The following is a 22,758-nucleotide window of genomic DNA, read 5'->3' as shown; positions in this document are numbered from 1 at the left end:
TCGGCCATTATAGACACTGACATGCAGTTCTAAAATGCTCTCCTCCGGTCTACCTAGCTACTGGGACTGTATCCAAGAACCTCTCTATAAATAGCAGTTGCTACGATGTTGTCTGATTGGTCAATGCTGGGACAAACCGGAGGGTCTATAGCGGAACACTGGAGGACTAGCCTTTCGGCATGCGATTAGGAAACAATCCGGTAGCTTGGTGCTAGAACCAATCACCAGAGCCGGCCGGCATGGAGGCTTGCACTAAAGATTCCCGGGGATCCGGTGAGAGTCGCGTGGCACGCATTGCTTCGACAACAAAATCGACCGCGTTAATTGGCGATGGGCGCTTGGATGGAATACTGCGAAGTGCGGCAAACCTCTAGTGTGTGTGTGCGTTCCGAAGCAAAGACGCTTCTCCTCGACGTGTTGGTAATAGAGCTTGTCCGTTCGGAGCTTGATAAAGGGACCCATACTTGACGTTGGGAGAACAGACTGGGGTAACTTGCCTGCTACTGCACGCTCTGAGACACGCTGTAGACTATCTGGACGACATTCCGGCAGGCAGTAGAGGGGTGACTGAGAACGCCACACCTTCTCAACTACTCAAGGATTTGCATCCTAATTTTGTCTGCAACGTCGTCTGTAGCAAGTATCATTGACTGTACGTATATGCAGTTGAGGTTGGTAGTGAAGGGTTACGCCGACGAGCTATGAGCATACCCATCTGTGAAGGATCTGACTGGAGTCAAGTTTGAGTCGACAGGCGACGTACGGATACTTTGGTTGTATCCGTCACCTTAACCAATCCTAACCACTAGCCCTACGTATAGTAGATGGATAAAGGTTAGTGGTTAGGATACCTATGGTATTTCTAGGTGCCTTCCTACCAGTCTACCATATGACCTCCGTCAGTTTACCCGCTACTGCAAGATGAACTCCAAGCGGGTGAGGAAGACCCGCGGATGGTTGCGTTCATCGGGTGAAGCGCTTAACCTCCCCTCCCATCTCTGACAGATCAAGGCAAAGCCGTCAGCATTGTGGAGAGACCCTTGGCGGCGGTGAAGTAGTAGTTCCAGGTTCGGCTGCGAGATTCCGCTCTCGGACTGTGGCGCCGAAGACGTGGGAGGGTGCTGGTGTTGGTGGAGCGGCCGCCGCATTGTGGGACCACACAGTCTTTCGTTTGGAACCCTGGTTGACGGCCACCTCGCTTGACCAAGCAACTGTCTGCTCCGCCCTCCCTCCCAGGGCGAGGGATTCGTGCCGGCGGGAGATGGTGGAATCGGGCTGGACACGACAACGTACGAGGACGGCCCGGGATGTCTGCGCACTGCCCACCCGCGGCATGCGAGCTTACGGCCTAGGGCTGCCTGGTTGGCTCGCACTGCGCGCCGTTGTCTGCAGACTTGATACCAATCTTAACGATCCCAGCCCTTGGCAGGGTGAATGCGACGGCATGATGCAGGCGCCGAATCTCGCCATTCGTCAGCCTTGGGCCAACGTTCAGACCTAGTATTTGTAACTGAATAACGTCAGGGGGGAGGAGGGGACTTGTTGATGTCCAGGGTAAAGATCAGACAGGGTTTTTTTCCTCCCGACACCAACGCACTGACAGTCATCATCAACATCTTCATTGTGGTGTCAACTGCGGTGAATATTGGCGTGTTGAATTAAAACAACAACTACGTTACCATCTCTCGGATGGGCAACATGATGAAGAAAGACGTTGCCCACCCCTCGGCATGACCCGTTCTGGTCCTCGTGCGACTGCGAGGCTCGGAAGAAAATTGGACAAGCCCAACGCTTGCTTTCTTTCGGTAGCTCGTACAGCCTGCCCAGTACGGATACCTAGTACACTATTTATCTTGGCACACCGCAACCTCTCATCTCGAGATGCACCCGACCCCTGGCTGGGCATCAGCCCCAACCCAGGTGTTTTATGGGGGGACCGGCCCTTTTAAACGCACTGTTAAGCGCACCCAAGCAGGTCGAGGTTCGGATTTTGCTGACAGGAGTTGAGCTTAGCGGATGTGACCTGAGAGGGTCCTATCTTAATATGACATTAAAATAACCTCGGCGGTTGGTTCTTTAAGATGATGCCTTGGGAACCGCGCGTGTCCGAGAGTCTGGGTCTCTTCTCTCGCCTTGGCCTCCACACCCCCCTTCAAATTTCCAAACTTGTGTCATTTCGACAGTCTCGAGAGGTCCTGCTATGTCTCCGGTCGGTGTGAGTGATACCAGCTTCCAATGATACAACACCTACCCCGACCCGCAACGTTTAATCTGACATATCAACCAGGCACAGAACCGCGGCGGCGAGCGTGGGACGGATACGTTGCCGGAAGTCTACGAGCAACCCGGCCTGGAAGCCGTTCCGCACGAGCAAGACTGGTCCGGTCTTGAGGTCGTCAGCGACCACCGCCACCAAGATGGCAACAAGGAGGTGATATACCGGAACAACGAGGATGAAAAGATACCCGTGGTGGCCAGCGAAGCCGAGTTCGACCCCGCCGCACAGAAGTCGCCGCCCGCGTCGGCGGCAGCGCGGAGAATGAGGAAATCATGGCTCATGGTCGGGGCCGGTGCTTTGCTGCTCATCGTGGCGGCCGTCGTGGGGGGCGTGGTGGGGAGCAAGATGGCGGCGGGGGGAGCGGGACGCAAGGACTCCCCAGAGGCGCAGCCGACCCCGACGCCGACGTCGACCGCCAACGTGACCGTCGCGAACGCGCGGGAGATACGCCGGGGCTCGTCGCTCGCGGCATCGGGGTGGTGGAAGAACACCGGCTCGGAGATCTTCCTCTTCTACCAGGGCGACGACAACAAGATCCGGCGATCGGTCGTCGACTCCACGGCCAACAACACCTCGTGGCAAGGACCGGAGGAGCTCGACTCGTTCGCCACGGAGAACTCTCGCCTTGCGGGATCTACAATCGTCTATGACACCGGATATGTGGTAAGTTGTACCGCTTCCCACCCCTCCAGGCAGGCAGGCAGGCCGGCGGCGCCGAGAGGGCTTCAACATGGCTAAGTCGCAAAACACCACAGCCGCAACCGGAACTCTTCTATACCAACGCCCAGATGCAGGTGCTCGGCATCAGCATGAACGACCTGTACACCCCGACGGCCCAGGAGGACAGCATCAAGACCATCGGCCTCAGGACCATCGCCGACAGCAGCGTCGCCTCGTACTGGCCGTGGTCCGTCCACCAGGCCGCCGACGGCTACATCGTCGAGGTGCGCAACCGGCTGATCGGGGGCGACTTCCACCCCGCGGCCGAGTGGGATGCCAAGAGGCTCCGCGTCCAGGCGGTCAACGCCAGCCGGCTGGCCCTGGTGCCGACCTCGACCAGCTTCAACAGGATCGCCATCCAGGGGGGCTACGGGATCTTCTACCAGGCGGCGAACTCCAGCCTGGTCGCGCTGATCCCCGACCTTGCGAACAACGTGCCCGCCGACTATGTGACGTCGTGGCCGACGGGTGTGTCCCCCCCCTCCTCTCTCTCCTCTTCCATCTCCGTCGGGAAAACTGTTTTGAATCGTTGAGCTTACCATCGCCGAGCAGACTTCCCCTCCATCACGCTCCCCGAACACGGCACTTTCGCCGCCTTCTCGGTGGCCCGGCCGTCGGACTCGCTCCAGAGGGTGGACACGTACGTCCTGTACCTCGACGCCTCGTCCGACATCAACGTGGTGTACACGGACTCGTCCGCCTCTTCCTCGCCCTCCTGGAAGACGGCGCAGCCCGACGCCCTGAAGGGGGCCGACGCGGACACGGACATCGCGTGCGTCACGATGGCGACCTCGGCCTACGACTCGTCCCGGGAGGCGGTGCCGCTCAGGGCGGCGGCGAGCATGGTGAGGTGCTATTTCCAGCGCGAGGGGCTGGTTAGGGAAGTGACGTTGAGCGGAAACCAGTGGGTTGACATCGGAAGCGTGCCGATATCCTGACAGACGTGTATTCCCCCCCCCCCCCTTTCTCCTAATGATTGCGTTTTTAAACAAGCGTTTGAGTTTCGTAGCAAGTCGTGTTACTAGTACTTTTCTAATTCGCCAAAGCGTCATGATTCTCACCTGTAAAACCTCGCGCTCCAGTCGTCGGACCTTCAAGGCCCGTGAAAAGACCGTTTGTGCCGCATTGCAACACGACGTATGAGACCCAAGACGTAGTATACAAGCGTAAAGCTTGGCGCGAATGATGGGATGTTCTATGGCTCACACCGTGTCTGGTAAAGCCTCCTCTGCGGAGGAAAGGCTGTGTCAAAGACGTTGGAAATATGACAATGGCACGACAGATTACGGGGAGCAGCTGGTTCGACACAGCCGGTGGATGAAGCGAGAACGGAGGGCTTACGGACGCTTTTTCGATGGGCAACGGCATATCAAGGCCGCCCGAGTCATGTATGTACCGTATCAACCAGTCCTCGAAGCAATACGACGTTGGCGAGAACACCATAACGAAGCCGTCAGCTTGAAACCACAGAGAGGTGTTTCGCGCGGACAAAACAGCCGGGTCGAGCCGACGGCCTCACGAGGACAGAACCATGCCGGCATGTCAACTGTTATAACAGTCACATATCGGCCTCTCCAGGTGCCAACCCGGTCTCGCGGGGATTTCTGTCGTGAGGCCATTATGTCATTTTCTCGGGGGGAAAGGAGGGACGAGCAGGGGAAGCACACACCAACCTGGCAAAGAGCCAAAATAAAGGCGACAATGAAGTGCCGGCGCGATTTCCACATCTCGAACTCCGCCGGCCTGCCTGCGACTGCCGAGGTCCATCCCGAAAACTGCGGTCCCAACCCACATATATGATGGGGATGATTTCAGAGGGAAGGGGGGGAAAAAACGAAAAAAAAGCCAATGAATGGGGATGGCGAGGGACGTGTGTCTCGACGGGATTTCTGTCGGCGGCAATGAAACAGTTTGCCAGTTTACCATCGACCTCATCCCGTCGTACCGCCAAGCCCAGTCCGGTGGGTTAGCTGGTTGGTCAGTCGACCATAGGTAGTAGTGTAAAAGTACTCACTACACATACGGATACATATATACAAACAAAAGACAAAAGTCAAGGTTGCCGAAAGAATGATGGTCAGGGGGGGCTTGAACATGACACACACCTGTTCCCCGTTTGACATTCCCCAGCGCACCCACTCCGCGCGGCCAGGCAAACCACTTGGGACTCGAGAACGCTGTCTTTCTCCTCTTTTTCCCTCTCGTCCAAATCCCACGTGCGCTCGGAGGCAAAAAGAAAGAGAAGAAAAAGAAGAAGTAGAAAAAAACACCGCAAAATAAGGCTGGTTTTCTTGTCTTTCAGCCAAGATTCATTTTGGCGAGTGTAAGGCTTCCGTCCCTGAAGGTTACCGGGGAGACTGGAGGCGGGATATTTCCACACCAGTCAATCAATCGTGGGAGAGGTCCGGTCATGTGACCTGACACATGGCCATCTTGTATCCGTATCGTCACACTTCCCCGGAGAGGCACGTTGTTGGTCGGCGCTCGGAGACGGCGCTCGAGAGGGGGCACGGCACTAGGCTCGGCTGTCGGAGTGGTGTCTGTCTCCTGCAAGTTCACGGCCCGTCTGTCAACTCATCACAACAGAGTCCCCGCAGCAAGTCGACCAGTCAATGCGATCTGAGAACAGTCTTATTATGAGGTCATTGAATGCTCCATTACCACGCCTCCTTCTTTCGAGTAAGTCGAGCAAACGCTTATCAGAGGGGGAAAAATCCAGCACTTCATCTCCCAAGGAATGGGAAGGTATAAAACGCGCCCAAGCTCGCCAACACACTTCCAAGTAAAAATAAAACACGATATTGCTCTCGCGCACATCTCACAGGGGCTCCCCCGAACGAGACGAGCCACGTTATCCAACAGTAATATTTCGAATAATTGCCCACTTGTAAAATCCCCCGCTGAGGCCCCTCACCCACCACATAGATGTGAGGGACCATGTAATACTATACACACAAGATAGGTGAAGGGGGTAGGGCGTAAAATACCATACTCCGTTGCGACTCTCCCATCGAATGTCGTTAAATAAAATAAAGGGTATTCCCAATCGCCGCCGTTGTTGTTTTTTGTATGGAGAAAAACATCTCGGCCGGCCAAGCCCTCCAGTGAAAGGGACCCATAGAAGCGAAGATACCCAGCGGGGGTGGTTGGCGGGCCGGGGACATTTTTTGTGATTGTACGTCGAGTCTGGTGTGGTATGGTATGATGCGATATGCGTAGTTGGCGATGCGACTAAGTGAGGAGGGGTACGTTATCCCGTCTCGAAACAGGTCGTCCCCCCCCCGTTGGTGATATCCAATAGTTGTTCTTAAGTGGAGTGCAAAAGGAGTGGACGGCGTAGAGCGGGTTTCTGAGGCCGACGGCGGATTTTAGGTCCCACAGACAAAGAGAGATGAATCCAACGCAAATCCATATCATAATTCCGAGATATGTTCCCTACACCATGATACATATGAAATCCGACGACACTGATCGCTTTCGGAAGACGCTCCCGAGTGAGCCAGCGCCGGGAGATTTGAACACCTCTAAACGCCATCGATGCCAGAATGTTAAAAAGTAAAGTTAGGAGCCCGAGGCCAAGTCGTTCGTCGTCATGGACGTGAGGTGAGGCAAGTGCTCGCTCATGCATTGGTAACCTATCAACGGGATACCGGGATTAGCCTCACGATCGTTCCATCTACATCTCAAGTCCAGAAAGAAAAAAACAACTTACCCGGAGAATCTTCCGCGAGTAATCTTGGTTGTCAGCAATGCTGCCGTCACTCATGCGTCGATGAGCCAGAGTGGGATCCATGCGGGAGTCGCTCATGGACATGCCGCTGCTGCTAGGGGGCTTCGAGCCGCCAATAAAGGCATTCACGGCAGCATTGCGGCGGTGCTCCTCCTCGATCTCAGCGTTACGTCTCCGACGGATGAAGAAGAAGACGGCGCCAACAATGGCAGCGATGACGACGACGCCGACGACGACGCCAGCGGCGATGCCGGCCGTGTTGCTGCCCCCCTTCTTTGAGTCACTAGTCTCGGTCGGTGTCGGCGATGCACTGGGGGTCTCAATTATGGTCTCGACAGCACCACCACCACCACCACCGCCAGACGACGATGTGGGCTTGCTAGCAGCTGATGAGGTGGTAGGCGCAGGCTGATCGGCAGACACCACGAGCTTGATGCCAGTGTTGAAAACGGAGAAGTACAAGGCACCGTTATCGCCAACGCCACCGCCTGTGAGTAGGTTAATACTGGCTCGATCGGCGAATCTCAAAAGGGGTTAATCAAGCTAGGTCAATACATACATGCTTCGGCGGGGTAGAACGGGCAGGGGAAGTTGCACTTGGAGTCGTCGACAACGGCCTCTGTTGGGGGGTAGGAGTCACCGCAGTAGCAGTCCTCGCCGTTCAGTGCCATGACGTTCTTCTTCAGGACGTCTGTACATTCAACATTGCAAGATCCACTGCTGATGCCCTGTTTGGTAGGGTACTTTTGCCATGTTGTGGCATTCATGTTGTAGCAGCCGTGCGAGGTGAGGGCGGATGGTAAAGGAAGCGTGCTGGGCTTCTGAACGCCCCTGGCGGAGCTGGTCGTTGACTGGGCAGAGGCGTAGCCCAATGCCATAACGGCCAGAGCAGCTACTGAGTTCATCATTTTGGGCGGTAAAAAAAAAAAAAAAAAAGCGACTGGCGTCGAGGGTATTATAATGAATGCGTGAAATGAAGATCGAATTGGAGAGGCGGGTGTCGAGTCAGGTCGGCTCTCGTGGGAGTTGCCGATTGAGAGCAGGTCGCGATGGTTCCCGAGTTCCAACCGGATCCGAAGGGGCGATGATGCACACACAAAGTTGATGCGGTTTCAGTCGTTCAGCGGTATTTCCAGGTGTTTCAAAGTCCAAGCAACGTCGTCGAAACCGCAAGCCGTTCTGTTGGTAATTGCCGGTCAATCGAGTGGCGATACGGTCGGTCGATGGTTGATGAGCGTGTTTGTCGGGTCGTGCGGGAAACAAGGCGAGTCCTAACGAATGTGTGGGCGCGCACCAACAGCGGCGTAGTTTCCCCCCTCTCTTTCTCTCGTGTTGGGCTTGTTTGTAGTCAAGCGTCGTATGCGTTGTCTCCTTGGAAATCCTCTCTCTTGCTGGAAAGGCAAAGGTAAAAAAGAGAGGATATCACGGAGAAAATGGCATCGAGGGAGTGGTTGAATGAGCAAGGGAAAGGAGAACCTTGGCGAGATTGAAGATGAGTAACAAGGCGATGGAAGAGGGACAGACAGACTTTGGGGGGTAGGGGAGGAAATGAACGAGTGACAGTGGGTGGAATTGGAGGGAATGGCTTGTTTTGTTGAAAAGAGGGAAACGAGCACGGGGTGGGTTGAGATGAGGAGAAAAAGCGAAATTACGAGCCCACTTTGCGGCATCCCGGGGGTCGTGGGAGGGTGTGTGTCGAGAAGAGGCACCCCCTCCCCCCCCCCTTCCTTGCTCTCCTCCCTCTCTCTTTCCCTCTCTTTGCATGCACACGCACACCTGTTCGGAATTAGGTCACCCGTTCTCTCTCTCACACACACACACACTCATACATATCCGTACATAGTACTCTGTACACACATATTCTCTCTCTCACTTCCTGCATTGGCTCTGCTTGTGGATGCAAAATGACAGGCGAGCGTGGCACAACCGCTACGTATCGCAGTTGGATAAGCAGTCCGTCCATACGATGAGCTAAGGGGACGCACAATTAGGGCAGGCCAGATCAGGCTAGGCCCGACACTCGAGGCAGAAAAACGGCTTCCCGTCCTCCCATCTGGCGTGTACGTACTCACTCCGTACATACACAAATAACCCTCTCCAGACTCTGCATCCGTAGACAGCCTACGGATACTTGAGAAGAAAGTTGCCTCCCCGTCCACCAGTACCCTGTACACTACTCTCCTGTGAAGAGGCGAACTAGGTACTGAGTAGTGCTGGGAGAAGGCTCGGGAAGTGCGCTGGGCCCAGCGAGCGTAGCAAGCATCGGTATCAGCCAAGGGACTCCCTGGCGTCACTCAAAGCCCCGGCGAGGCAGTCTTGGAGGAGGAAAGCTGATGACGGTCCAATGGCAGCGTGCCGCGCCTGGCGACGGGACGGATCCCACTGGGTGGTATGCCTCAATCTGCTGTCCCACGTCCATGTCGATTGGATATCTCTGCGGTGGTGCGACAGGGGTTCGCGTTTGGGGACTTGCTAGCCGAGAATCCAGGAACAAGAATCATCATCAGGGGCGCAGTTGACCATGTCGATCATGAGCTGTATCGGGATGATTGGCGGTATAGGGTATAGTCTGAGAGCCCTTGGCAGTGCAAGCTACGATACCTACTACAGCACTCGGTAGAGTACGGATAGGTAGACAGTTGATGTTAGCAGTGCAGGCTGATGAGGAAGCAAAGTCCCTAACATGATGCATCATCCCTTGTGCGCGCTATTGTGACCAATCCGCTACGTACCTTGACCTGTACGGAGTACACTACCCGCGTGACACGTAGTGTAGGTACACAGGTCCACCACTCTCCACGAAGTACTCCGTAGTGTACGGATACCTCTACCTTTACCTACATACCGATACCGGTACAGTAGTACAGAGTACCTACGTAGTAGTGCACCACGAGGTATCCGTAGAGTGGTCAGATCCACTTTCCAATCAAATCTTTCACCAATGCAACACACCACCGCCAACTTTTCTTGGCCGCTGCCCTGCAGAGGATATCGCGCGGACCCTTCATAAATCGGCATTTGTGATTTGTGCACGAAAGAGGGGAGGCAAGGAAAGGGGGAGGCGGTGAATAACTTGACACACACCCGCTACATTGTCGTCGCCATGTACCACCCCCCTCCAGACTTGCGAAATGGGGAAAAAAGAGGCTGACGCTGGCCATCCAAACTGACAGCGCACCAGATTGTGAAACCCTCTTTTTACTCTACACGGCGAGAGAGACAGACAGAGAGAAGCACCTGTTTGCATTCGACGCGGACATCCGATCCGCCGCTGTTGCTCACCCGTTGTCGAACCGCTGTCCAATCCGTCCGTTGGCCCATACCGTATCCGTACAGTCAGTCAAGTCAGTCCTCTTAGTGGGCGTTGTATCCGTCGTCGGGCGTTTATCATCTAGCTGCCACGCGCGAACCCAGAACGGCGGCAAATCCTTTCCCCCCACCGTCGACGAGGAATCCCTTACCTCCTCTCTTCTATCCTGCGACGACTTGGACGACTTGTCGCCTGGAGTCCAGGGACTGTGTGTGTTTGACACTGATTGCCAGGGTGTCACACGCGCATGGGCACGCACATGGAGCTGGCTGGCTATCAATGGTGAAGGCGGGTACGGATACATACCTACACTACAGAGAGAGACGGTACAACAAATACGCTGGCTGCACCGTACGCGTCCGCAGCCAGGTACCCGCCCGGTTGTGCGACGTGATGGTATTTGGGGGGGGAGCAGGAGGACGACGCCTGCGCACCGGCGTCCGTTGCACCTTTTCTTGCCGCTGGTGCCACGATTACATGACAGGATGAACCTGATCAGCCTTCGCTCTTCGCTCGGCCGTGCCATTTCCTCCCAGTCCCCCCTTGCCTTCTTTTGGCAGCGTTTCTTTCCTTCTTCGTCTCGATTTGTCGCGAGCTCGCGGACCGGCTGGGCGTGCGTACATTTAGCCCAACTATATGGGATACTGAACGAACGGACGGACGGACGGACGGACGGACGGCCTATGTAGGTATGACTCCTTCCCGTCTGATTGACTGTTCGGACGGGCTTTGTCTTTCTGTCCCGCTTGGATCCTCCCCCCAAACGGCGCAGCAATTTGCAGCGTGTCCCCTGTAATGACCGGATGACAGTGGGCAATGATGGGTGCTCGAACGAACGTTTGAGGGAGGTGCGAGAGAGGAGGGTTATGGCCGGTTCGATGCTGCTGCTGGTGTTTCCGATGATCGTTGGTGGGCAGCAAGAAGTCTCGAAGCCGTAGGATCCCCCGAACGACGAACTTGCGAAAACGAAACCCGCCTAGAATTAAGCGGGCGCCTCGAAGTCGCAGATTGAAACGTGAAACGAAAAGGGCTAGACGGTGTGGTGGAAGGTCTCGTCGCCTTCTACTTTTTCTTCGTCTTCGCTCTGGCTTGGGCGACACCGTTCATTACGAGTGCTGCTTTCTTTTACTTGCGCAACGCCCACCGACACCTCTTGGACGGAGGCGCCAAAATGAAGACCCCCGAGGCGCATTGCACGTTTTCAGCTCCCTTTCCTACGCCTAAAGAGCCAGGCGTGATATCCTGCTGTGCTGTGCTGTGCTGTGCTGTGCTGTGCTGTGCTGTGCTGTGCATGCGAAACTTGGCTGTTCGGGCTGTTCGGGCTGTGATGCTCAACCAAGAGTGATTAGTCACATTGCCTCGCGATGCCCACCCCTCAGAATCACCACTCCTCCTACCTACACTAGATAGGTAGTCTATTTGTTGCTGCGTGCACGCAGGGCGCAAGAAGCAGCAAGGAGGAGGCGACGGAATTGGTTATTGGGATAGTGACACTCCCTGGCTGGTTCCCCCAAGGGTGTGGGCAGGCAGCATGTGGGCAGACAGGATACGAGGCTGGGCGGCCGGGCCAAGAGGCTCAGGAAAGGCTTGCAGCATGCCAGTTCGTCGTCCTTAATGCCAAGGTTGCCTGTGTGTCTGTCTAACCCGCCCCAGAGAGAGTATAGACATAGTTACATGGATTACTGTACGACTTGTCAACACCGGTAGGCAGGTGGCTTGCATCGGCCCCTAGTCTTGGTTTTCCAATCCTCCTTCAAAGTACGAGGGAGGCATGATCAGGAGCGAAATCACACCCAAGCCAACTATAAGACGATGAAGAGAGAGAGAGAGAGGAAAAGAAGAAGAAAAGAAAAAATCGACAAGGCAGGAAATGAGAATTCATCACCCATCACCCCAGCAAATAGTGTTCGCCCCCCCGCCCGAGAAGTAGCCGAAAGGATAAATCATCCCATTCCTCGGCATCGGAGGCACATCAAATGCCAGAAACAACAGCTTGCTGCCACTACTTTCCTTAGTGTCCATCGATTCCCGCGTCTTTGGAGGCCCGTTTGGGGGGTTTTGAGCAGCTTGCTTGATGCCAACTGACTGACAGCATCTGTTGATTGAACGCGCATATTCCGTTCCGCAGGAGGACGAGAGAAAAAAGAGGAGCTGCCAAATGGAGAAGCTTGTCCCTAGGTAGTTGCATCCGCAAGCCCGGGTATCCCATGCATGTCCTGCTGGGGATGGCCCCAGGTTGCACTGCCTTTCGCGCTTGGGGGTTCATATTGCTCCCCCCCCCCAAAGCACAGCCTCGTTCGTTATTCAATTGAGAAGGTCTGCGTCATGTTGCTGTTGGCCGCTGGGCATCATCCTTCAGGCGAGAGAAGAGGGGAGGGGGGGGGGGGGGGGGGGGTTGCTCGCTGATGATGATTTCTCGCCCCAAGAGTCTGAGTGCGCTGTTCTATGTCTGGCAAGTGGAACGGGATGGGACGGGGACCGAGCATGGGTGTTGAGCCGGCTTCTATTTCCATCCAACAGACACTATCGAAGCCCAGACGGTTTGCCGAGAGGTTGGCGAGGAGCGAAAAGGAGATGATGTTGGATATCTCAGACCGAAGCCACCGACATGCCTGAGTGAGCCATTTACCACGGTTACAACGACGGGACAAGAAAATCCGGTATTTCCGATTGTTAGAGATTGATCGACATTGGTGTGCCCATGTTGAGAGAGTGCATTCTTCGAGAACACCGACTAGTCAGTTCGTCGAACCTCTGGAGCGGGAAAAGCAATACTCAAAAGGCATTCCGATACAACCGACTCTCGGCGTCTATTGCTAGGTGAGGGTGTCTACGGATACCCCTAAAAAGAAACGGCGCCCTGCCGTCCGTCCGTCCGCACGCATCCGGCACTGCCGTGAAGGAAGTGCCTTGCAGCGTTCCAACCGGCCCCATCCGTCTTGATTAATACGAGCAAGGCACTGACTTATTGGCCCAGAAAACTCAGTAGGCGAATAGGCTCCGGCCACAACAGCAGCTCACCCGAGATGGGCCCTCAAGCACGCACTCGACTCCGTTGATCGGCTTGCCGAGCTTCCTATCTCGAGTCGGTACCCGGCTCCCGGTTCCTCGTCCTCGCCTTGCCGTCTCCCGATCAAAGGAGGGAAAGGGAACACCGCCCGCCCGTCCACCCCGAAAAGACTCCATCCCTTCCACTATCGGCTGCGACGCCATGCGGGAACTCTCACCCCCATCTGCACATGCCATGGCTGGCTGCCGTGTGTTTATTTCAAGAGTCCGAACCCCGTCTTTCAAACGACTCGTTGCAGGGGCAATCCCCTCCTCCCCTTCAACCTGTGAGCCAGCCGCGCAAACCAGCCCCTTCTATGATGCGGCCTTTCGATGTGGATGCTCTGGAGAAGCTCGAGTCATGGTCCAGCTACCCAGCCGCCTAGAGCCTTTCACAGGAGGCTGGCACCCCCGTGAATGGTCCAAACCACCCTGAAGTCGGTCACTCTTGTTATGGGGACCTGCCAGCTCTTGGCCCCTTAAGGAGAGCGCGGAATAGGCTCCAACCACGGTTCTTTGGAGCCGTCGAGATATTGACCGAGAGCCAACGACCCGTTTTTGAGCAGGTTTTGTTTTCTTCTTCCTTTCCCACGTCGCCTGCTCAACGAGACTGAGGCTGCCACGTATGAAGGTCTTCTACGGATATTCCCCGCCCCTATGTACGGTGTGACCGTGCTGGCTTTTGATGGTCACAACATCGCATTCCCTTCCCGTTGAAATGAGGATGGGTATCTCTTCATCTACTCCTGCTGGCCCTGCCGCAGATCCCGTGGGTTCCCTCACCCTAATTACGATTAGCCCGTCAGCCCGTCCTCGCCCAAGGCTCCAATCCGTCTAGTCTTACATCAGCATCATACTCCAGACGCCCGTGTGCACATGAAGGGGCGAGTGGACGCCGTCTTCTCAGACAAACACTCTCGCTTGAATGCAGTCCTGTCAACAAACTTGAGACCAGTCTCAGACACTTTTAATTATGCGAGGCTGCCATTGTTGTTTACCTGTTCCCGCGCAAGCATTCGTCCCTCGAGAAGCATCTCGAACCATACACGTCTTCTAGGAATGAAGCTGCCGTCGCATGACAGGCCTGCACGTCTCAAGAAATGGCTTTCTTCCGTGTCTTGGTAAATCCCCCCCCCAAAAAAAGAACCTTTACATCAACAAGACACCCATGACGCTTGCTCGACAAAAATAGAGAGCCGAAGCACGTCGGGCTGAGGGGAAATACGCGGCGAGACGGGGAAGCCGGCTTTGGATGCATTTGGGTCTGGTAGACGTCGCCACCACGATTCTTCATGTCGACACCATCGTATTATCCTCCAAATCTCGTTCGACAGATGGCTCGAGCTACAAAGGTCGAATGCCACAGCCCCAAGACCTTGAACGCCTCCGACAGCGGTTCAACGACGACGAACCACAAGGGGGACGTCTAGGAAGACGTCCCGTCGACAGACCAAGCCGAAACCCAGACAACTCCCCCCAGCGGCTTCTCCCTGTAAGCCGCACCGAAGCCCATGAGCCGCCTTGTGTCCTGTGCTTTGCGTATACAAAGACTTGCTGTCCCGAGTATGACACGATCGACCAGCATCTCGCTACCGAGATGCTCGTCCGAGTTCTAGATCCCGTCACCGGCAGGCGGCAGCAACCCCCCTTTTGCATGTGTCGCAACTCTCTCGTTGCCAGCAAGACAAGAAAACCCTCAACGGAAGAGGAGGAGTATTGACAAGCACTACACCTCTGCGGTTTCCTTGATACTGATAGTGTGTGTGTGTGTGAATACCGAATACCAGCCGCTTCGGAAGTCATCCAATCCCTCCCCTCCGGATTTGTTTTCTTCTTTCTTTTTCCCGGTCTTCTTCGTGTGATCGATCGCCTCTCGAGTTAGTTCCTCAACCGGTCTGACCAACGCCGTTCTGCATCAAACCAGACACAGGGCAAAAGGCCACCCCCCAGCTCGAATGTTCACATCCTTCTCCCCACAGCGAAATCGGGGAAGTGTTTCCGGCGCAAATTACCTCGTACTCGCGGCCTAGCAGCACCGCTCCTCTGGGCCGCACCCCCCGCCCCTCTCCGAGGGCCGAAAGGGGTCTAGATCGTCTACTCCCGCCAACATCTCAGTCACGCATGCTCTTGTTGTCCTATTGTCGCGTCATCCACCTGAATCGGGTAGCGGCCTCGAATGGGCGAGCTCTCCTGATCATCTCTTCTCTGCCACGGGGTGTGCGGATGTACCGACGCTCCAGCTGTAGAAGGAGATCGGCTTTCTGTGCCGCTGTCTCCCATCGGATAGTCTTTCCTAACCTTTCGATAGACCTCGACATCTCCCCATACCCCCTTCTAATAAGCCCTAGCTCACCTCATGCAGCGTAATTTTCGATCCCGTATTTGGTGATGCCGGTGCAACTCTTGACAGCGGCCACAAGAGGCATCTAGATCATACCGCACTCCCTAAAGGCACCGGAAAGCTCCGTGGCCGCGCGTTCCTAGGGCTGCCAGGCCACCTCTCCTGAGGCGCCTTCTTAGCCTTAGTGTAGGAATTAGTGCCTTGATGTTCCGCCAGACCCGGTTGGCGCCAAGCGCCCATCAGGGGGGGCGGTTTCTTTTCTCTTTCTCTCCTTCTTTCAGCTGCGAGAGTTTACGCCTGGTGGCACCAGGGATTACGTAAAATTTTCTCCCAATCTGCCCTTTAGCCGGCGGCTCTCGCCTTCTTTCCAACGGCCCGCCCTGCTGGGCGGTGATGGAAGATACCGTGCGTGCGGTTTCATCTCTCTTTCCTCCGGATACCCGTTGTGTCGAAGACGGAGATAAATTAGGTTTGGATTTATCGAGATTCGACATCCAGCTGGGCCTGGACCGACACGCCCGCTTGAGGGGTTTTGCTCGGACGAGGAACAAGGTACAAGTACAAGCCAGTCCCCTCGTAGGGTCGGCAGTCACACTACGTTGACTTTACTATATACCCTGTAAGGCATATAGGGAGAGAAACCGCTCGAACGAGGAACAAGAGACAAAGGAGAATGGCCGGCTAGTCCCCCCATCGTTCTAGCCCGTGGCTAATCGGCGATTACCATATGTTCCCTAAGCCCGACTCGGGGAATAATAACTGATGAATTGGACTGCACGACGGGTCATGGTCTGGTCCAGCTGTACGACGATGATGGGATCATCCTTGCCTGCCTCGGGGCTTTCGATTGGGGCAAGCTGCGTAGTGCGCGTCGCCGTCGGTCACCGTCTCTTTGCCTGGGTAACGGGTCCCTATTGTCGTGAGGAGGAACAAGCTGGACTAACTCGATAGTGCGTAGCGATGGTGTGTGCACATGTGCCAAACGAATTCCACGCGCTTCTTCTGGTGACATACAGGACCTTCAAAGTAGACAAGCCATCGTGGCGACAACATATCCCGGGCCAAAGCCCTGGGCAACAGGAGATGCCGGCTTGGATTACAGAAAAGGCTAAACTGATATAACTTTTATATTACATATCCCCTGGAAGAATTTCGGACGAGCAATCAAACCTTTTTGTTTTTTGGCGGTGTCTGTACTTTCCTTGCCTTATTTCCCAGCTTGCTTTTCACTTCCCAGCGAGGAGGATTGAGTCGTTTCACCACTGCATTCGTACAGCGGTGATTTAACAGGAAACCGGGGAAGGACATGAAAACGCGTCGGGATAATCAAATCCTGCGCGGGTTCGAAATGACAACTCTCTCTCTGGAACAGATTAATATATGAGCAAGGCCCGTGCACACTGAAATCACCTCCCTGGCGGCTTCGGACTTCATCTCGACCATTTGATTCTGCGTACAACAACTCGCATTACTCTGTTGCTCCCTCTGCTTTCAAATCGTCACCCAGAGTAAGAGTCAGAAACTGCTTTCCTCCCCGTCTGACGATTGGCTGTTGTGGTTGTGGGCAATAAGTCCGGCACACCTCGGTCCCCCTAGTGAGCAGATGAAATCTATCGAGACTGTCAAAAACCTCTGGTTTTATTCTTCGTTTTAACTGTTACTGGTGATGCCGTTACTAACGAGTTTGGTTGTCATAATTTATATTATAACAAAGATTTGCCATGTCACGCGAACAGTCGTTGGAACCATTGACTATATTCAGAGCTCATCCGAGCACCGGAATAGACCACCGCTATCAATAGACCCGCTTGACCGTGACCAGCATGCTTGGTCCCTTAAAGGCCTGGTAAGCCAGCTGCTGGCCCCCGTGCCTGTTTATCACTCGCACCCGCCACTGAGAACCGATGCTCACACTCGCCTCGGACGTTTCGTGTCTGTACTTTTCAAGTATGTCTTGGCGCCTGTCGGCATAACGTTCGCCCTCTGGGAGAAGGCCCTCGACGATCTCCCAGTCTGGATGCGGCTGCATGCCGAGAACCACCAGCGTTCCTGCCGTTCAGGTACCTCACGAGCCAGAGCATGAGGCGGTGGTACACCGGCTGGGGGACGGGGACGACAAAGGTCGCCACAAAGTCCTCTACGAAAGCCTCGCCCGCGAAGGAGCGACTAACGGGGTTCCAGTAATGCCGGGGCGAGGCCGCGACCTGGCCGACCTCCACGTCGAAGCTGACCCTGAACGAGCGCGGGGGGAACTTGCTGATCTCCTTGCTCCGTTCCCAGCTGACCCGCTTCCGGACGCACATCTCCCACTCCCGCGACGCGGCCGCCGGCTTGTTGACCAGCCAGCACTCCGTGGGCGACTTGCGCACCCAGCCGTCGGCGGTGTGCTGCAGGCCGACATGCACGGCGTGCTCCGTCCCGCAGCGCCGGCAGACGCCGCCCGTCCGACAGCCCAGGTCCATGTACAGCCTATCCTCGGACACGCCCGAGAAGACGACGACCTTGAAGCTGACACCCCTGTTCGTGATGGAGAACGGCGTCAGAGTTATGTCTATCCTGCTCCTCTGCTCCAGCGTCGCGCAGTGGGCGAACCCTGACGGGGACCCCGCAAACGCCCCGCGGTAGAGCTGTTTGCTGCCCCTCTCCGCCAGCCATGCAAAGAGGGACATGTCGTCCGTTATCTCGCCCCCCTCGTCAGGCGGCATGTATGAAGACAGGTCAGAAGGTCAGAATGAGCCGCAGACAGGCAGCCTGTACTACCACCACTTGACATATGCCTGACCTACCATCCTATCTTGCCTATTCTGACTTAGAGAGTGCACATTTTCACGCCAAGTGGTAAACCAAGCCCTGGTTCGGCCAGAGGGTAAAAGGCAGAAGTGTGATTTTGAGCATAAACCTTCTCGTGAACACTGCTGGCATTTTGTCACGGAAGGAGGCGTATCCAGACTGGAAGCCTGACGACATTGATCACACGAGCGTGGTGGACTTGGGCTTCAAACATGACTTAGACCAGCAGGACAGAAGAGCTCACTGAGACAAAGGGCAGGGGGAAAAAGGCATGAACGCCAGAAATATGTTTTGCATTTATGCCCGAACCGAGGCTGAGTTTACTTGTGGTACTGCTCACTCTCCTCGCATTCTCCACGGTGTTTCCGCCAATCCTTCTTCTGGCATTCGGGGCTGCAGTACCTTACATTGAGGCAGCGCATGCACTTCTTCAGCGCGACACCGTCCTTGCCGGTCTTGCCGCAACTCCTACACCTCTCCTGCTGCGGGGGGACGACAGAGCCGGGCTTTTTGTATAGATCCGTGTCGACAATGTCTTCGACAAGGGGCACAGCAAAGGTTGGGCTGATGGCGATGCGGGTAGCGTACTTGGCGGCCGTTCCCCACTCTGGGAGGCCGATGAAGTTGTCGGGGAAATGGCCGTTGCCGCACGAACAGAGGACTGGCTCGCCGGGCTCTAGAGACAGCGGAACGGAGCCGGTCTTGAGATACTCGCAGGAAGACTTGTGGTTCCACGTCCGGCTGCGCTCCGCTAGGGCGGGGAGGACCTTTTTCCAGAACACCAGCTCGTCGTCGTTGACCGTGACGGAGCACATATTCAGCTCCCTGAGAAGCAACAGGAACGACTCGCATTTCTTAATGAGCGGGATTGTCATAGGCAGGACCGCGGCGTCGAGGATGATGGAAGCTGCGGCGGCATCAAGCCTGATTGCGGACACTAACACCAGCATGTGGACACCGCCGCGGTCGGGGTGGTTGAGGCAGAAAAGGCCAGTCTGGCCACCCTGTTGGCCCGAGGAGAGCATAGCCATGGTGAAGATGGATTCCTTGAAGTTGAGTCTGGGGGACGGCGAGAGCTCTTGTCGTCCTGCGTTGACTTCCTCGCGCAGTATCCTCTCACTGACGGAGAACCCGAAGGAGAGGAGCGTTGTGATCCAGCGGTTGTCTTCTTTGCCCGAGAGGTCGATGATGGGGAGACGGTCGAGGTTCAAGTGTGGGGTGTTGAGGTCCGCTGGGGTGTTGGAAAGGCTTCGCGCGAGGTAGGTTGGGAAGACAAAGTCGTCGAGAGCTGTCTTCGTCTGCGGTTGTGTCGGGGGCACGGCGAAGGGAGCGACGACTTCAATGTAGGCCGACTTGCGAGCGATGCGGGTCTTGGCCTTGCTGGCGTCGACTGGAGTTGGGAAGGTGAGCGGATAGATGTGCTTTTTGTCACCAAACACAATGTTGACGGTAAAGGGTGACGCTTGTTCGATGGAGATTGGGACCTTGCCAGCGAGCAGTTTCTTTCCTTTTTCTGCGACGAAGTCAAGATGGCCTGTGATAGTCTCGATCCTGTCCTGGTTCTTGGGCACGTCAGCGGTGAAGATGGGCGCGGTCTCGTTTTTGGGCTCGACATCAGACTCGGCTACAGTAGCCGCCGCGTCAGAAGCAGCGGGATACATCGTCTGTCCAGGCATGTGCTTGGTGACGAATACGCTGTCCTCATCGCCGAGCTTCGCTTGGAAAATTTTCAGCTCGTGACCCAAGGTCTTGCTGAAAACGACTGCGCTTTGAGCGGAACTGACGACCTCCAAGCGAGCATAAGCCGTCTTACGTTCCATCTGGAGCGCAGCAGCTGGGACATAAAAGGAGGCAATGAGCGGAGAGTTTCCAAGCCAACCAGCCGGGTCAGCCTTGACGACGACGGAAAAACCGCTGCTCTCTCTGTCGCCGCTAGTGACGATGTTACCAAAGACGAGTTGAACCTCGTCGTAGAAGTTGCGCCACTGGTGATTCGCATTCTCGCCAGAGATCAAGGATCCTCTGATGGTTGGAGCGCTCATCTTTGCCTGACCCGATCCTGCGTAAACCCGATTAAACGACTCTCGTGGCACAACAAGACTAACGGCCACAACCTCTGGGACGTGCTCCCACGAGTCGAAACCACCAAGCTTACGATTGGGCTTGATTTCTTGACGAAGCCAGGGCTCCGAAAAGACACCTTGTGTGTGCATCTGCAGGGATAAGTCCTGTCTGAGGTTGCCTGTAAACATGAGACTTCTTTCCGCGCAAATCTTCTCTATCAACAGCCTGCAAGTGACGTCGAAATCGGTAACGGACAGTCTGAGCTTGAGATATCGCAGAAGAGAGACGAGCGTGCCACGATGAAAGTGAGAATAGGCCGAGTTTCGAATTAGCTGGGTGACGGAAGCTTTCGAGATGGAGAGGAGCTTCATGGGGTTCTCATGCGCAAAAACATCGAGGTACAGACGGAAAAGGATGCTCGCCAGCGCCTCTGGGTCGATCTTGAGAGGACTCTTTGAGCTCACTCCAGAGAAATGTTTGCTTTGCTTCCATGTGATACGGTTGTGCACTTGAGACGGCGTATCCTTGGCTGAATGTATGCTGTTGGTGCTTAAACCGATAAGAACCTCGTCAACGCTCGATGTAGCAGTGGCGTTTGTCCAGTATTCTACAGGGCTCGCTCCTAGGAGCAGTGAGATTGTACGACCGTGGCCGTAAAGGAGCTTGTCGAATGCTTCCTTCGTGGTATCTTCCGTCTTGAGGAGAGTCTCAGTAAACAGAGCTGACCAAGGTTGGGCGGTGAGTAGAGGCAGCGCCGATATAAGAATATTCAGAGTACCGAAGTGGTCTGCAAGGTTGGAAGTATCGATAGTATCGAAGGCCGCTGGAGCTGCTGTCTTTGATCCGTAAGCTTCGGGATCGAGAGCAAGAATCCGGGCATCGAACTGTCGGCGGTACCATCCAGCTGATGTCTCCTGGGCCACAGCGTAGTGCTGGAAGGTTTGACACAATGCCAGGGCTTCGCTGGCAACAGAACGAATAACTAGTCTCTTTGCCCGAAGCATAGTGCCGCAGGCAGTGGCCCACTCTCGAAACTGAGTCTTCGCGGCGGCGAAGACCTTGGACTGCTCATCCTTCTGGTCGGGCTTGAGAGGAGACTTGTCCGTCAGGCGGAGGAACGCAGCTGCAAGATGGAAGCCCAGAATGGGATCAGTTCCATAATGCAAGATGTGATGCTCCGTCAATGAGGCATAAAACAGGGGATTTGGGTGGCTGGTGACGCCGCTTGGTCCTGCGGCGGCAGATTTCCAGAATTCTTCCGATGCTTCGACGATCTGCTGTGAAAATTGCAAAGAGACGGGGGCAGCTGATCGCAGTCCAGTGAAGGAGACGCCGCCTCCAAAGGCAGTATTCTTCATTTCCAATGAATGCTTCATGTTGGCAACCAAGGCGGCCGAGTCCACAGACGTATCATCAGATTTGGCAGCAGCGTCGTACCTGACCCAAATGGCACGAACATCATCGAGGGTAGCCTGGTCGCAGAATGGCAAGACGTTGCCGTAAGAGCTTGCTTTCCATGATCTCAAGGACTCTGATGCGGAAATGAGCTTCTTAGCTTGGGATGCTAGAACGCTCAAGTCTTTCTTGTCCAGGTGGAGGTTGTAGTACAGGTTCCATGGCGTATTGCCGGAGGCGCTGTTGTCCAGGAGGAGGGAGAGCAGAAAGATATTACGAGCTTGAGTGGATTAGTAAAAGCCGAATCTGATGTTGGGACAAGGGAAGCGGCCATACCCAAGACAGCCTCGTCAATGTCGTTGATGGTGATGTCAAGCTTGCGACTGGCTTTTGGGGTGTTAGTGAGCCAACAGCAAGGGAGCCAGGCTGCGACTTACGGAGTCCATCCTCATGATACGAGGTGTGAAGGATGTTCCTCACATCACCGCAGCCGAGAAGGAGAAGATTGGCATCGATACCATGAGGCAAGTTCTTGGCCAAGTTGATGGCGGGGGTGTTGCCCACAGCATAGAAGAAGGAGATATAATTCGCGACAGTAGGGGTGAACATCTGGGCGATGGGGGCGTCTGGGGTAACTTGGCAACAGAAAACGAGATTTGGGATTGAGATCAAAGATGAAAACTACAAACCAGCCATGAGTAAGCATGGGGGAAAGAACAAGACGCAAAGTGTTTGATGATACTTACGATGATGCAGGAGACCGTAACACAAAGACGGTAGCTATGTGCGATATGGAATGGAACGGCCTGCGCCTTACCAGATAAATGGAGCTCGAAGAGGTCCCAGGAGACACGATGAGCCGGTGTCGGCCAAAATAGATTGGTCTGCGTTAATCAGATCAATCGACGATCCAACAATATGCAGGTTGCGGTTATGGAAAAATGTCGAATCGAACACCAAGAAGGAATGAGACATGTTTTACTACCCTGCTTCTTACTTTCCCCCGTAGAGGCCGTTAATACTCCGTACCTACCTAGGTATTCCTAGCCATCTATCCGTAATCGCAGGGCAGTACCCAAGTG

General features: G+C 55.1%; 4 protein-coding genes across 4 annotated transcripts; 1 reads left to right on the top strand and 3 right to left on the bottom strand.

Annotated features, from left to right (window-relative positions):
- Positions 1–2,200: 2,200 nt before the first annotated feature.
- GLRG_01969 (uncharacterized protein) lies at positions 2,201–3,936 on the top strand (the record flags this gene model as incomplete). The annotated part of the gene is made up of 4 exons (XM_008093303.1): positions 2,201–2,215; positions 2,288–2,941; positions 3,034–3,466; positions 3,551–3,936. 4 exons carry the CDS (start codon positions 2,201–2,203, stop codon positions 3,934–3,936), a joined length of 1,488 nt encoding a protein of 495 aa, XP_008091494.1.
- A 2,682-nt stretch (positions 3,937–6,618) lies between these two features.
- GLRG_01968 (transmembrane alpha-helix domain-containing protein) lies at positions 6,619–7,636 on the bottom strand (the record flags this gene model as incomplete). The annotated part of the gene is made up of 3 exons (XM_008093302.1): positions 6,619–6,633; positions 6,711–7,216; positions 7,288–7,636. The coding sequence occupies 3 exons, from the start codon at positions 7,634–7,636 to the stop codon at positions 6,619–6,621; spliced, it is 870 nt and encodes a 289-aa protein (XP_008091493.1).
- A 9,586-nt stretch (positions 7,637–17,222) lies between these two features.
- GLRG_01967 (uncharacterized protein) lies at positions 17,223–18,096 on the bottom strand (the record flags this gene model as incomplete). Its single annotated transcript, XM_008093301.1, has 2 exons — positions 17,223–17,450; positions 17,497–18,096. 2 exons carry the CDS (start codon positions 18,094–18,096, stop codon positions 17,223–17,225), a joined length of 828 nt encoding a protein of 275 aa, XP_008091492.1.
- Positions 18,097–18,537: 441 nt separating this feature from the next.
- On the bottom strand, positions 18,538–22,285 carry GLRG_01966 (MYND finger; the record flags this gene model as incomplete). The annotated part of the gene is made up of 3 exons (XM_008093300.1): positions 18,538–21,956; positions 22,013–22,063; positions 22,114–22,285. 3 exons carry the CDS (start codon positions 22,283–22,285, stop codon positions 18,538–18,540), a joined length of 3,642 nt encoding a protein of 1,213 aa, XP_008091491.1.
- Between the last annotated feature and the right edge of the window lie 473 nt (positions 22,286–22,758).

The sequence above is a fragment of the Colletotrichum graminicola genome, assembly GCF_000149035.1.
Source record: "Colletotrichum graminicola M1.001 genomic scaffold supercont1.7, whole genome shotgun sequence".
NCBI classification, from domain to species: Eukaryota; Fungi; Ascomycota; class Sordariomycetes; order Glomerellales; family Glomerellaceae; genus Colletotrichum; species Colletotrichum graminicola.
Note: the sequence above shows the minus strand (reverse complement) of the source record. Positions and strands in the feature narration are given on the sequence as shown.